This window comes from Hypomesus nipponensis, chromosome 7 (genome assembly GCF_054491055.1).
Source record: "Hypomesus nipponensis isolate SF chromosome 7, ASM5449105v1, whole genome shotgun sequence".
Taxonomy (NCBI): Eukaryota; Metazoa; Chordata; class Actinopteri; order Osmeriformes; family Osmeridae; genus Hypomesus; species Hypomesus nipponensis.
In genome coordinates, this window is record NC_140367.1 from 13608682 (window position 1) to 13623371 (window position 14690).

General features: G+C 44.5%; 2 protein-coding genes across 4 annotated transcripts in view; one reads left to right on the top strand and one right to left on the bottom strand.

Moving 5' to 3' along the window:
- The first annotated feature begins 845 nt into the window (after positions 1–845).
- Positions 846–2451, top strand: ndufa5 (NADH:ubiquinone oxidoreductase subunit A5). The gene is made up of 5 exons (XM_084701500.1): positions 846–932; positions 1357–1401; positions 1519–1635; positions 2057–2122; positions 2247–2451. The coding sequence occupies exons 1-5, from the start codon at positions 912–914 to the stop codon at positions 2346–2348; spliced, it is 351 nt and encodes a 116-aa protein (XP_084557626.1). The 5' UTR covers positions 846–911; the 3' UTR covers positions 2349–2451.
- A 109-nt stretch (positions 2452–2560) lies between these two features.
- Positions 2561–14690, bottom strand: part of cog5 (component of oligomeric golgi complex 5) — a 102292-nt gene continuing 90162 nt past the window's right edge. For 2 of the 3 annotated variants that reach the window (XM_084701495.1, XM_084701496.1), the window contains 9 exons: positions 14252–14351; positions 11624–11734; positions 9227–9289; positions 6464–6567; positions 4432–4666; positions 4061–4137; positions 3661–3787; positions 3475–3554; positions 2561–3249 (listed from right to left, as the gene is read on the bottom strand). In XM_084701495.1, coding sequence (XP_084557621.1) covers positions 3123–3249; positions 3475–3554; positions 3661–3787; positions 4061–4137; positions 4432–4666; positions 6464–6567; positions 9227–9289; positions 11624–11734; positions 14252–14351 — 1024 coding nt within the window. In that variant the 3' untranslated portion in view covers positions 2561–3122. The remainder of the gene's footprint in view (positions 3250–3474; positions 3555–3660; positions 3788–4060; positions 4138–4431; positions 4667–6463; positions 6568–9226; positions 9290–11623; positions 11735–14251; positions 14352–14690) is intronic. The other variant, XR_014762448.1, reaches the window with a different exon arrangement.

The following is a 14690-nucleotide window of genomic DNA, read 5'->3' on the forward strand; positions in this document are numbered from 1 at the left end:
GAAATGACCCATGGGAAACTTGTTTCAATGGTGAATAATATATCTACATTTTTTATCAATGTACAAGTGAATTTCCCAAAATCATTGTATCAATAGGCAGTGTTGGGGTAGTTTCTCAGAAATTGTAACTAGATGACTTTACTAGTTAATACATTTGAAAACTAACTTCACTACTAGTTACTTTACTTTGTTTAAGCAAATGTCGAAATTTACCGCAAAGATACATGGACAAACATCATGGCCCTTTCATCACTTTATTTTTCAATAAAGGGCATCTCTTAGCCTTTCCATGTGTATTGTAATTGTAAACATGTAAAACAAAATGGTATATAAAACTCAGCCATTCACTTGAACGAACATAAACCCTGGCCACACTGTCTGACCCAAGAAATATGGCTAATCCACAAACAACAGCAGGATACAAGAGGCTATGTATTGTGGGGACATTCAGGTGGGTCAATCAGCAGTAACACATTATAAAAAGGCAAAAAACAGGCTTTTGGAAACATGAGACCCCACTAAACCAAATGGAGGCCTACTCCTGAGAACAAAACCAGCTTGTTATAGGAATCATTGTAGTTGTTTAAGAAAAATAAATTGCACTTTTTCCCATAACATATAAACAAACATTTAGCCCATTCTGTTTATGAAGTTTTGAAGTGCTATGCTGGCCTGTCATATGCCTCCCAGACTCCCATTCAACATGCACTCGCTCGCGATCACCCCCAGTGGAACTCTGGTGGAACTGCAGCCAAATTCGGTACAATGGGGTTTAATAGGGAGTGGCAAGGCTCTCCTTAAACAGGCTCTGCCTTTACTTTGACTGGAGGCTTTTATTTTGAAACTGCAAAATTGCGTCATATTTATTTGCCGGGAAGTTCCTTTACCCAGAATCACTTGCGTATTTAAACATGGCCGGAATTCTGAAAAAGGTAATAGTGGAGGTCACTTAATGATTTCATAGATTTATAAGGTCTTGATGTTGATTTACTTAGGTTATTGAACTGAGTAATATGTACTAGTATCGTTAAATTCAAACATATACATAATTATTGAGAATTTAGAATGTACTAAGATGTAAGCCCATCAGGTCAACTTGTAGTGGTAGCAAGGTAGCTATTGCTTGTTAAGTCGTTAGCCAACAACAATTAGCAATCAGCTGTCAGTGTATGCAAATGCACTGATCGACACCTGAAATGTACAGACCCAAGCTTTACGGCACACTAATAATTTAGTGTACGCCACTTACTTAAAACATGCACTTTGAACACTCTGACCAACGCAGAATCACAGCGTGATTAGGTAACTAACAAGACAACAAACAAACCGTGATTGTGTGCATGTATTTATTTCCAGACGACTGGTTTGGTTGGCCTGGCGGTATCGCATAATCCGCATGAGGTGAGTACGCCTACTGTCGCAAACTGTCTCAGTAAAAGTATGTGCCAACTGCCTTTACATGTGGCTACATAAATTCCATTTTGCATGCTTTTTTCTTTTTCTTTCCTAACTCCTCAGCGTTTGAGGGTCCTCTACAGCAAAATCCTGGCCTCCCTGCAGACTATGCCCCAGGACGCTGCCTACAGGAAATACACAGAGCAGTTTGTCAACGACCGTTTTAATCTTATCAAGACGGTAGGCTTACCTGATCATGTTATAATCTGTACAAATAATAATCATGCCTCCATTCAGTGTTTTTGGCTTGTTTTTGTTCTTGTACAAGTAGTCCAACATCATTTGTGTTTTGAGTGCTGAAACTGTTGAAGATGTCTTCAACCAGTGAACATTGAAAATGTTTACAGTTTCATTTACGTCATATGTCTCTTAAAAACTGTCTTGGCAAAAGTCCTAAATGATATCCTGATCTGCTTGGATTTAGCAGATCATTTTTTTCCCCAAGTGACATTGTTTGTGACAGTGAAAAGATTCTGTGAAAGATGGCCGACATGCTATTGTTTATGCTATTGCTTATTTTGCTTTGTTTATGCTATTGACTCCTTAGTGTTTAGATTTAGTTTTTTTTTTTTTGTGTTCTGAAATTTGTGTCTATTCTCAGGAGCCGGATGTCGAGAAGCTGGAACAGAAGATTAACTGTGGTCAGATAGAGGAGGTCATAGCACAGGTACTGAACTGCTTATCATGCCGATCATGTTTTAGTTCAGTGATACAGGAAATATTGGTGTATTTTAATGTCTCTTCAGATTCATAAATGCGTCTCCATCCCCCCCCCCCTCTCCCCTCTGTAGGCTGAGTTTGAGCTCTCTCTGTCCAGAAAGATGGCAGAGTGGAAACCATGGGAACCCTTGATCGAGGAGCCCCCACTCAATCAATGGAAGTGGCCCATCTAAACCCCCAGATGATTTAAATAGTATTGATTGATTTTTGATGTAATAGGTACATGCCACATTTAAAATGAAGCATGTACAAATAATAAAAGGTCTTGAAAAGTGATTTTTTTGGAAAGAGTGTGTGAGCTGTGGATGATGGAAAGTATGATGTGGTTGATGGAAGGTGTGATGGGGTAACATCCAACATTACATTGTTGCAAGGAGAAACTATCCATTTTGGAATCATTTATTCATTAATCATTACAATCACACCACCCTCTCTTATTTCACCTCACACCCACCACCTTATGCCCATGTTTTTATTTACAAGACATAACTTATGCAACCCCACACATCTCTCAAATCATGTAAACTACAGATCAACAGAGGAAAACACATTCATGTATGAAGTGGCCATAAATGTTCAGATTTGAGAATCCTTGATGGTATTTACAGATGCGTAGAAGCTGAAACTTACCAATTATCTGTCATTTGTCCATACAACAACAGGGATAGGAGGCCTCTTTCATTTGTGCTCATTAATGGCCTTTAATTGTTTGACTAATGTTGCTAAGTGTACAACCCCTAACACTAAACTGACAAATGGACATAAAGATGCATAATCTTATCAAGGAATGTTTATGTTCATTATTTTAGTGAACTATCGCATTTCATTCTAAATCAAGGGCTGCCCTCTCCCTATCAAAGTTAGCTACTTCTCAGCTTTAACCTTGGTACTGCACTGCCTGTTCATGCCAGACTGAAGCGAGGTGTATGCTGGGAGTTGTAGTTTCCTCAGGTCCTGGTTTCCTGAGCCCCGCTGGTGGCCCTCTGGAGCAGCTGAAGCATTATGGGATAAACCGGGGCAAACTCCTTCCCCTGACGAGCCCTTACAGACTGCACATAGGCCTCCAGTGCACCCCTGTGAGAGAGTAAGATCAACTAGTCAGTCAGTTCCTGTCTGCCTTTTCCCTGCTAATTACTGATCTGTACGAGATTTTTCTTTCACCTGTAGTTAGTTCTGGCAGCCACACATTATATGAAGAAGTGTCAGTGTCTGGAGTCCATGGCACAATGTCAGAGTTGGGTCAGTGTTAGGGTTCCTAATGAGGTTATTGTATGGGGTCAGGGGTCAGTGTTAGGGTACCTGATGAGGGTGATGCGGTCTCTCTCTGATGGGTGATCATCTAGCCACTGGGAGTAGCGTGCGATGGACCACTCAGCTCTCTGGGAGGAGACAGACTGTGAATTAATATGCCTGGTATATATGTTTGTTGTGTATGCATGCTTGTACTATATGTGTAATAAAGTATGTGTGAAAAAATGTGTGCACCTGATGTGGGGATTTGAGCTCTGCGGGAGCCCTGGTGAAGAGGAAGTGGAGCAGGGTGCTGTATGGGATCAGATCTCCTACTGCCGAGCTACTGGCGATCAGCTCACTGTTCTGGAACAACAGAGGCCTGTGAAGTGTACACACACACATGCACGCACAAACATGCACAGACACATACACACGCAGAGAAACAAACACACACGGACACACAGACACATGAACAAACACGTGCACGCATAGACAAGCACACACAAACACACAGAAAAACAACAACAACCCCAATAAATAATAATATCACAATTTTGCCGTTGTCCTGGGTGGGAATTGATCATATAGGAGATACTGATGCCAGTGAGATGGGGTAAACAGAGGGGAAGCATAGTGCTCCAGCTCTACTGACCTGAAGGAGCGCAGCAGGCGATAAGGCCTTCCCAGCTCAGACACTCTCCTACACAGGGGAGCTACTGCCATCTCCATCTGCAGAGCATGAACACACATCCCCGCGCACACACAGACACGTACACACACACATACGCATTTATGTTCATAGGTAAGGGATGAAACAAGAGTGAGAGAGAGTAACAGAGAGAGAGAGAATGTGTGACAGGAAGTAAAAGAGAGAGTGAAAGTATGACAGGAAGTGAAAGAGACAGAGAGAGTGAAAGCAAGAAGAAGGGAAAGAGACGGAGAGAAAAGAAAGACGGGACGTGAAAGTGACGGATAGAGGGAGAGAGCGAGATAATGAAAAGCGCATCCCCTTAGCTCACTAACCTGAGCAAAGTCGGCCGCCAGCCTCATCTTGCCTCCCTCCCCCAAGGGGCGCAGCAGGCTGGCGTGGCGGACGAACAGGGCGATGGCCCGCCGGGCTATGGACTCGGTACTGTCGTAGATGAAGTCCACACCCTGGAAATGGCGGAAGTAGTCGGCCATGACCCTGGCTATAAAACCCTGCAGCTCCTTCATGTACAAAGAGCAGGGCACATCGTTCCTCTGGCTGGAGAGAGACCTGGGAAACACACACGCACACACACACGTTAGCACATACAAAACATAAAGGTCATGCATTCAGTATGTATTACCATGAGGCAGATTGTCCATGGAGAACTCACAAAAGATGATTAAAGATGTACAGTTCACACACATGACGGACTGGACTCCTAACCTTAACCCAAGGCCACACATATACTGTAATCATTATTCTAATACAGGCGAGTCCAAAAACACACGTGCACACAAACTTAACCTTTAGAGAAGACTCTGTGAACTGAAGAATAAGGATTCAGTTCAGGTGTCTATTCAAGACTAAGTCCCCCAGGACAATTGAAATATTCCTCCACACACACACTGACGCGTGTTCCACAGCCCCCAGTGGACCGGGGCAACACAAAGAGACCCCCACGTCACCAGCAGTTTGTGCCAGGGCCCTACCCTGAATGTTACTGGTACACTGCTACATCTCAAACTGGGGAGAGAGAGAGTCTATGTGTGAGTCTGGGGGATTACAGCCGAAATAGACATGTTGTTTCTCCTGCACCGGCACATGGTGAGTCCATGGTCGGAAACACACATACACAAACACACACAGAAGACGGACTCGTACACGACTCAAACAGGCTACTGTAACGTTGGCCTGTGTTCCTGGTGTGAGAACACAAAGCTGTTCGCTGCTCAAGGCTGTCTCATGTTTATGGAAGATTATTCCTGTCCTATAAAATTCTCAAAAGATAAATGAAATGCTCAATTGATAAATGAAATGTTCAAATGATAAATTAAAGGGTTGAAACGTATTCTCAATTGATGAATGAAATGCTTAAATGACACAAGGTTTGTCAAGTTTCCAATTTAATTTCCTTGTCAGGGTTTTAAATCTGTCAAAAAGGAATGAAAATGCAAATTGCTTTGTACCTAAGGTGTGTCAACCTCAGTGGGTGGGGTTTATATGGTTCTGGATATAACTTTCCTCCATGAGCATTTTGTTCATAAATTGCATTTATTGTTTCATAGCATTTCATTTATCATTTGAGAATGTCATTTATCATTTAAATTTTGACAGGAAAAATTTTCAATACATGTTGCCGTAACTGTGACGTGTGCAAAGAAAGGGATGGCATTTAGTCAGTGATTCATCCGGACCCCCGATAGATACTCATTTAGTGTGAATAGTTTTTTTCTTCAATGGAACTACAGCGCACTGTGTTGAGAATGGAGCAAATGCAGAATGACTTCTGCCGTCTATGCTCAGTGGTGCTGGGGTGTCTCATGGGTCCGACAACAAGCAGAGTGAGCGTGTGTGTGTGTGTAGGAGAGTATGTGTGTTTCCTAGGGTGTGTGTGTTTCCTAGGTTGTGTGTGTGTTTCATAGGGAGTGATGGAGGAAGGGGTGAGGCCACTTTATGGTGGTTTATGGAGGGTGTGTGTTTGTGTGTATGAGTGTAAGTACAGGCACTCTAGGGATGTGTCTGTAAATGTCATATTTGTGTTAGTTGGGGAGATGTGGTGTGAATGTAAAGCAGAGGTAAAAGTAGATGCCTGTCTGGGGCGCATGCACGCTCACATACATGCATGCGTGCACGCATGCGCACACACACACAAACAGCTTTCTTGTATAAGAGTGTGGAGACTATGGAGCTTTCACATTCCTCTCACTGCACATCTCTGTTTTTCTGGGTCAGGAGCACCACAGGTCATTGGAAGGAATTTATTTTCTTGTAATGCATAGTTGTGTGGCAGGGCTAAAAGTGTATGTGTGTGTGTGTGTACGTGTGTGTGTGTGTGTGTGTATGTATGTATGTGTGTATACTAACCCTGAGAAGTCCTCCTGATGCATGGTAATGATGATGGCTTCGACAGAGTCGCTGACCGACTGAAGGAGGGGCTGCATCGCACTGGTCATCAAAGCCTGCACCCCCTACACACACACACGTGCGCAAACACATGCACACAGGCACATGCGCACACACGCACATGCACGCACTCACCCACAAACACACGGTACACCAACACACGTGCACCCACACGTGTAGACCCACACACGTACACATGTTAGACAGAGTCAATGTGGAGGGTAATACTTAGACCTCCGGTTACCACGGCAACTTAAGCAGACAGGTGATGGGCGGACCGTTTGCTATAGTCGAATGCTGATAGGTTGTCTACATGACATTTTTGGTGTGTGGTGAGACGGACTTGTGAGTGTCAGAGGTGTCTCCACCCTCCTGGTGTGAGTGTGTGCGTGCCTCCGGTCTGATCCTCTAATCGTCTGTTCCATCTCCAGCTAGATCAATCTGGACTCAACAGGCTAACAGGCCCCCTCAGGTGTGTGTGTGTGTGTGTGTGTATCTGTACAGCCATAACAAAAATAATAATAAAGGAGTGTAATTGTCACATTACTGTGTGTGTGTGTCAGCTAAGACCATGTGAGAGGCAAATAACCCCATCAGATCAAATCACCTCTCTAAACTCCTTCAAACTCTTTCACAATAAAAGTGAACAATGTACGCTAAATTGAGCTCTCTCTGTGTGTGCATGTGTGTAGCGGAGGGGTTGATGATAAATGGAGAGGAAACACAAGACCTTTTTGGAGGTGTCAAAACACTCTCTATAGGATATCTATCTTCTGTCGGCTAGAACTGAGGTATGAAAAACAATTAAAGAATGTCCAATGTCCTAAGTAGGAAAGGTCCAGAATATAGATATTGTAATTTATTGGAGCTCTTGTAAGTAACCACCTACTTTTGTCCATATTATGATTTAAGATTCATGGCTTTATATTAAATGTCTTTGGGGCCAAATTCTTAAATTGGTATTGGACTTCCTGACGATCGCACACAGAGAGTACAACTGGGGAGGCACCACTCTTCGAATCTGACCATCAGCACTGGCGCCCCACAAGGTTGCGTGCTCAGCCCACTATTATACACTCTCTACACCCATGACTGTACTCCCTCCTGCCCATCCACCTACATCTTCAAATTAGCAGATGACACAACAGTGCTTGGCCTCATCTCCAACAACAATGAGGCTGCCTACAGGCAAGAAGTCTGGTGTTCTGAGCACAAACTCAGTCTCAACTTGAAGAAGAACAAAAGAGATGATCATTGATTTCCGGAAGTCTGCCCAGCACAATCACCATCTCCCACTCCACATTAACGGTGAAGAGGTTGAGCGAGTCACCTCTTTTAAGTTTCTGGGTCTAACGCTGACGGAGGAGTTATCCAGGGACAACAACACAGCTTCTTGGGGAAAGCCCAGCAACGCCTCTTCTACCTTTGGAAGTTGAGGAAAGAACACCTTCCTGTAAGAGTACTGAGCAACTTCTACCGCTGTGCTATTGAGAGTGGGCTGACATACTGCCTGAACGTATGGTTCTCCTGCTGCACAAAGGCGGAGCAGGCAGCCATCCAGAGGCTGATTAATACAGTGGGAAGGATCATCGGGGCAGAGCTTCCCGACATCTATTCCATCTCCTCCTTCCAATGCCTGCAGCGTTCAAATCGCATCCTCTTGGACCCTTCCCATTATCTGTTCCCGTTACCCCCGTCAGAGAAAAGGTTGAGATCGACAAAAGCGCGCACCTCCAGAATGGCAAAGAACTTCTATCCTCGTGCAATAAGGCTTCTCAACAGCTTACCCAAAATCACCCACCTCCCACCCGGCCCGCCATGCCCCGCCCCCCTTGACTGCACTCTTAACACTCTACCCTGCAACTATTGATGCACCTCAATGTATATATTTCTTTCTTTCTCTTTTAATGTACTCAGGGATATTTATCTATCTATTTATTAATTGTTATTTATTATTATTTAGCTGTGGCAGTTAATGGCACACAGCAACTTAAGTTTTTAGCTGTTTGTTGCTGCCTCTACTGTCTCGTTGTTTTTGTGACAATAACAAATAAAGTACTAAACGTGTGATGGGGAGAATGAATGCATACTTGTCTTTGAATATGCATTTTCTTCAAGAGTGGCTGGTGTTTTTTCACCACTGACACAGAGAAAGGCTGGTGTTTCTTCACTGCTAGCGACAGAAAGATGGTGGTGTTTCTTCACTGCTAGAGACAGAGATAGGCTGGTGTTTCTTCACTGCTACAGACAGAGAGAGGCTGGTGTTTCTTCACCACAGCTAGAGACAGAGACACGCTGGTGTTTCTTAACCACTGATAGAGACAGAGAGGCTGGTGTTTCTTCACTGCTAGAGATGGCAAGAGGCTGGTGTTTCTTCACTGCTAGAGACAGAGGTTGGTGTTTCTAAACTTCTAGAGATAGAGAGAGGCTGCGCTGCACTTGGGAAACAGAGTCTGTCTGCCTGGCCTATTGCCTATAAATGTGTTTGTTATCATTCAGTTTGGTGCTATTTGGTCTGTATTGACTGTTTGCTGTGTCTGTACACAGACCATTTGAGTATGACTGCTCCAGAAGGCTAGCTTGGAGCCTATATTAGTAGAGAGCCATTAGTAAGCCTAAACTGTTCATCTGAGTGTGTGCAGATAAGTAAACTGTGAGGTGTGTTTGCTGTGTGTGTATGTGTGTGTGAGTTTTTCCCAGTGGGTGTCCTCTGTGTGGTCATACCTCCAGTGAGGCGGTGAGAGCCTGTTCAGCGGCCACAGGGCACAATCCCAATCCTGAGATCACCTGCAGGTCAAGAGGTCAGAGAGAGGGCAGTTTGTTTCTTTGTTTCGAGATATCACACACAATCTTTTACGGACAAGCCTAAGTCATTAATTGGTCACAATGCTAATTCAGACACAATATCAAACAGAGAAAGACACAAAATGACACCATATGACACAGACTCAAAACGCCATATCCAATGAGACACAAATAAAGAAACAAACCCCCTATTTTGACGATCTGAAACGCAAGTATCAAAACGCAAAGCGCAAGTAACTTTGTGGGCGTGACTTCAGCTTGGTTGTTATTTTGCCGGCGGGATAAATGACTTTGCGCCTGGCGCAAATCTCAAAAGGGTTGGTCTGAAGTAGCTACATTACTAATGGGTGTGGTTTGGGCGTAACGTGCAATAAACCAATCAGAGTATCATCTCATATTCCTTTTAAGAGCAGGCACGCTTGTTCCATGGCAGATTGCTATTGTAATGGCGGATTGGCCAGGTGCACGCCAGGAGCGGTTCACAGGAGACCGACCTTCTCGTCAGAGCCGTAAATGATAGAGAAATTACATTGTATGGGAAAGGCAGAGCAGTTTTCTCATTGCACTAAATTGCCCGCTCATGCTGTTCATTCAAATTATTATTCTTATTTTTACATATATTATTTTTTTTTAATTGTTATATTTTTAAATTGTTTAGTTCTTAGAATTAGTTTAACTAATGTACTTTTGTACTTAATTTATACCCGTTTATTGTTTGCACCTTCCTGCCACAGTAAATCGCGTATTTGTGTAACATAAGCTTCATGGCGAATAAACCGAATTCTGATTCTGATGGGTATGGGAGAAGAAACCTAAGCAAATTAGCTTCGGTTAAACAGTCATGGGAGGAAATTGCCACAGTTGTTACAAATAAAGTTCACATACATAGCCTAGAAATTTCTTATGAAATTCTTTTTATTATCATTGAAGAAATGTAACACGCCATAAATCAAAACAATGTAACGTAGCTTCGCAGAAAGAAGACCCTGGCCTCGCCAGCAGTGCGCACGGACCAAGCTTGCGCCATTAAAAAAGAATCTGAATAATACGCCATTGACTTTTTTCCTGGTCAGTAGCGGAATTGTTTTTCGGAAACTGCAAGATAGCACCAGGGAACGTTTGCGCCGGAACACACCTCCTTTTTCGCTGAACCGGCCACGGGAGCGCAAAGTCATTTCGATGTGCGTCTGTGGAGGAAAAAGTCGGCTTTGCGTCGAGTGCAAACTAGGAATGACACTTGCGTCGTTGACTAAGTCAATTGCGCTGGGTGCAATATAGGGCCCAAAGTGTTTTTTGTATTCTATCTGTACGCTAGGCAGAGTAGCTGTCTCTTTGTGGAGACAAATGGTGATCCAATAAACACATTAACTAATAAACAAATAAAGCTGTGCAGTGACTCAGTCTTCCCACCTTCACTCTTATTGAATCAGAAAAGACAACCCACTTTTAAATGTGTTTACTTTCCCTGTTCCCCCTCCATCACTCCATACATCTTAATTTTCTTTACTTCCTAAACCCATCTTCTCCACTCCTCTCTCCATATCCATCAGGTTCTTACATCTCCTCCTCATTCAGTCCCTTCGTCCATCAATCCGTCGGTCCCACCTCTTAAAATAACTTGCCGGCTTCGCTTTCAAATGGTAAAAGTTTGATAACCTGGCAGTTAAATATTTAATCGCAGAGTAATCTCATTTTATTACACTATTAATCAGGCTGGTGGTAGAAGGGAGCGGAGGCAGAGAAACATCATACATCTTTAATGGAACAGGCTGGGAAGGCCCTTGTCCTTTCACCCCATCTCCCTCTATTTACCTCCATCTCTTTTTTCTTGCCACATCTCTCTCACCTTTTTCAGCCCCTCGCCATCTCTCTTTCTCTAATCCTCCATCTTTCTCTCTCTCTCCCTCCACCAATCTATCTATTCCCTCCTTTTTGTGTATGCAGTTGTGCGTAGGCACGTGTGTGTGTATGTCAATGTGATGTTTCAGTGTCAAGGGTGGAACTTGACCCCCCTAGGTTGTGGTCCTATGTGCCTGGATGTTTTCTACAGCTTTCCAGGAGTGTTAGAGCCTGACTGACCCCCGGGAGCTGTGTTATGTCATATGCATGCAGTCTGCTGTTTAACACACTGGGGTAGCGTTACATCGTGCAATATTATTTATATTAATATATACTTATGGCTGACACCTGCTGTAATATTGATATAGTGCGATAAAGCAATAAGTGTTGATATATGTGTAAAATGCATGGACTGTGTGTGTGTTTGGGTGTATGCGTACGTGCATGAGTGTGTGTGCGTGTATATGTGTTGTATACCTTGCTGATGGCCTGCTGCAGGCGGTAGAGAGAATTGACCACCGCCACGTTCCTCCTCTGGCCCTCTGTCAACGGACCGATCACCTGGCTCGCATCTCCCTGAGTGCACAGCTGGAGAGAGAGAGAAATAGAGAGGGGAAGAGAGAGGCAGGCAGGCAGACAGACAGAGTGGAGAGAGAGAGAGAGAGAGAGAGAGAGAGAGAGAGAGAGAGAGGAAGGCAGGAATAGAGGCAGACAGAGAGAGACAGACAGATAGACAGAGATATATAGAAGGATAAACAAAACAAATTGCGTCAAAACTCTCAACTGTACTCCCATAATCCTCTCTGCTTGTAGAGGAGTGCCACCTGTCGCTTTCGCAAAGACAAAGCGCCTGAAACCTACACCGGACGGGCCCCTGCTGCCGTGGCAACTGCTGTTGCCGGCAGGCCTGCTGGGATGAGGAGAGGTACACACAGATACACACACACTCATACATCCATACATACATACATACAGATACACACGCACACACTCACTCATGCATACATACAGATACACATGCACCTACACGCCTGCCACACATGCACCAACACACACACACTCACACACACACCCTCACGTTGTCAGGGTGCGAGGAGACCCTGCATGCATCCACCAAGACCACCAGTCCATTTACACCATGGTGAAAACCAGGGACATGAGACACACCTCAACTGTCTATGTCAGAATGTGCAGAACAGTTCTCTCTGGGAAGTAGGGGGGGGGGGGGGGAATTTGGTGTCAGCGATGGGAGGATTTGATTCCTCACACCCCATAGTGTGGGAGAGGAAGAGGAGGATAGGCATCTCGTGGGGGAAAAAACACTCACGCGAGGGGGGGATACGCCATGGCAACCGAGTCTAAAAATGGCGCGGCAACAATTCATTATCACCTTTCCTCCGGGGTGCAGGTGTGTGCGGAGGGTGTGCGTATGTTGCACACTTGCGGAACACCCAGACGCTCAAACGCACGTGCCCGCTCTCATATGTGCTGATACGAAAAAGTGTGTGTGACACCTTGGGGTATATTTAGAGTGTAGGGTGGCCCCTCTCTTCTAATGAGGCTATCCCCCAGCACTCTCCCTCTCGCTGTCTCTTTCTACCTCTTACCCTCTCTCTAGAATTCTAGCACTCTTTCTTTTAAATCTTTCACTATTTACTTCGACCTCTCTCTCAATCGCCCATTCTCACACACAGCCACACTGAATGTAGATTTAGCTCCTGATGTGTGTGTGTGTGAGAGCATGCATCTGTGTGTTTGTGTGACGGGTGAATAACGGGTGTACAGGTACATCAGTACTATGGTGTGGACTATGAGGTGGAGAAATCCAGAATGCTGTAGCTAGTGTCTGCAATTTTTCACACATTAATGCCCTTTCAAATGGCAGTGGGCATATTTATTTTCATCCGTGATACAGACTCAAAAGTTGAGAAAAAAGACCAATCGGAACACAGATATTTCACAGCAGTCTATCAGTATGTGGCCCAAAAATGATGACTAGCCAGTAATGACAGGTGGCAGTGAGACCATGCTGTAGCAAAGCAGTTTAATCAGCCAAGCACAGCCAGTCACCCAGCCTGTCCAGGCAGGAACCACTGTCAACCAGGACCTTGAGAGACAACCAACCCAGGCCTCACTAATCGATCTCAGAGTGGCCGAGTAGAAGCCATTTGTCCACAATCAGGCAGAAGAGGGACCAGGGGGAGCCAATCAATGGCTGATTACGACAAGCGGTGGCGTGGCAAAGGCGATCGATGCCTGTCAGGGCAGCCATTATCTCCAGACAGAAGTAATGGATGGAGGAGCGGGCTGATGAGGAGCGAGGGACCGAGACTTGGCACACCCGGAGAGAAAACCCAAATCAGAGCGTCACCTAGGACCTAACTGTGGGCTTTAATTACTAACATTGCGATCGCAGCTTAATCTGCGCCTTTGCCCAACCGCAACTAGCACACAGTGTATTTCCGGATTTTGCGTGGTATTTATCAAACCAGATCCTCGTCGGGCAATCAGGGCCTTACACCCCCCTTTAGTGTTATTTAGCACGCCGTTAAAAGAGGGGAGAAATTGCCTGCATGTTACTGTCACCATGGGTGATTCGAGGAAAAGAAAAAGAAGGTTCAGCGAACAGGAGATAGAAATATTGGTTCACAAAGTTACAGCTAACATTAACATGTTACAAGGAAGAAATAAACCTCTCCTCCCATATCTTTGCGGCACACACCCACTTCCCTTATACCCTCCCAGCAGTGGTAATCTGCTTTTTTACTCAAGTGCGCTGCCTTTGTAAATACGGTCTGTATTTGTATGTTTATGTCTTCACCTGCTATTTTACGCCGGAAATGGGTGCAATCCTATTAGTAAATGAGGCCCTGTGACTTTTAACTTTCTCACACACACACTATCAACAGATCAATAAACACGACTCATACTATCAACAACAGACTAATAAACACACACACAGGACAGATTAACAAACCACATACATTTAGACACACACACAAACAAACAAAACACACAGATACCGTACCGCAGGCTCACAGACAGATGGCACGGGTAGCACAGAGAACACACACACACGGATGTCAAATGGCCTCACACACTCACCAGCTGTTCGGACTTGACACAGAAGAGCTGGACGGTCTTGGCAGCGTTCTTGGCCACGGCCAGACTGAGGCTGGCATCCACCGCCGCCACATTGAGCTCGCTGAGGAACACAACAGAACACACTGTCATCAATACACACCACCCCCCTCACCTACCCCGTCAGCCTGTCTGCAGGGGAGCCGTATAGGGGGGAAAAGTTAGGACAATTCCAAGGTCCCCTGACTGACAGGGGCTCCCCAAAAAATTAAAAAACTAATAGAAATGATCAACTGTTTTTTTTTTTTGCTGCATGGTGTTTATATTGATTTTCTGTGTTTATGATCTGAAAGCACTGTTTGACTTTGAGCACAGGTTAAATGTTTTAGGGGCGAGTGTTTGATTTTGACAAAACAGTCAGGTTTTGGAAATAGTTTGGATGATTTGGTTTTGTATTTACAGT

Bases quoted from the DNA above. Each gene is read 5' to 3' on its own strand.
- ndufa5 (XM_084701500.1), top strand. From the start codon at position 912: ATGGCCGGAATTCTGAAAAAG. The intron at 1,636-2,056 runs GTAGGCTTACCT...GTCTATTCTCAG, and splicing joins GTTTTAATCTTATCAAGACG to GAGCCGGATGTCGAGAAGCT. The intron at 2,123-2,246 runs GTACTGAACTGC...TCCCCTCTGTAG, and splicing joins TAGAGGAGGTCATAGCACAG to GCTGAGTTTGAGCTCTCTCT.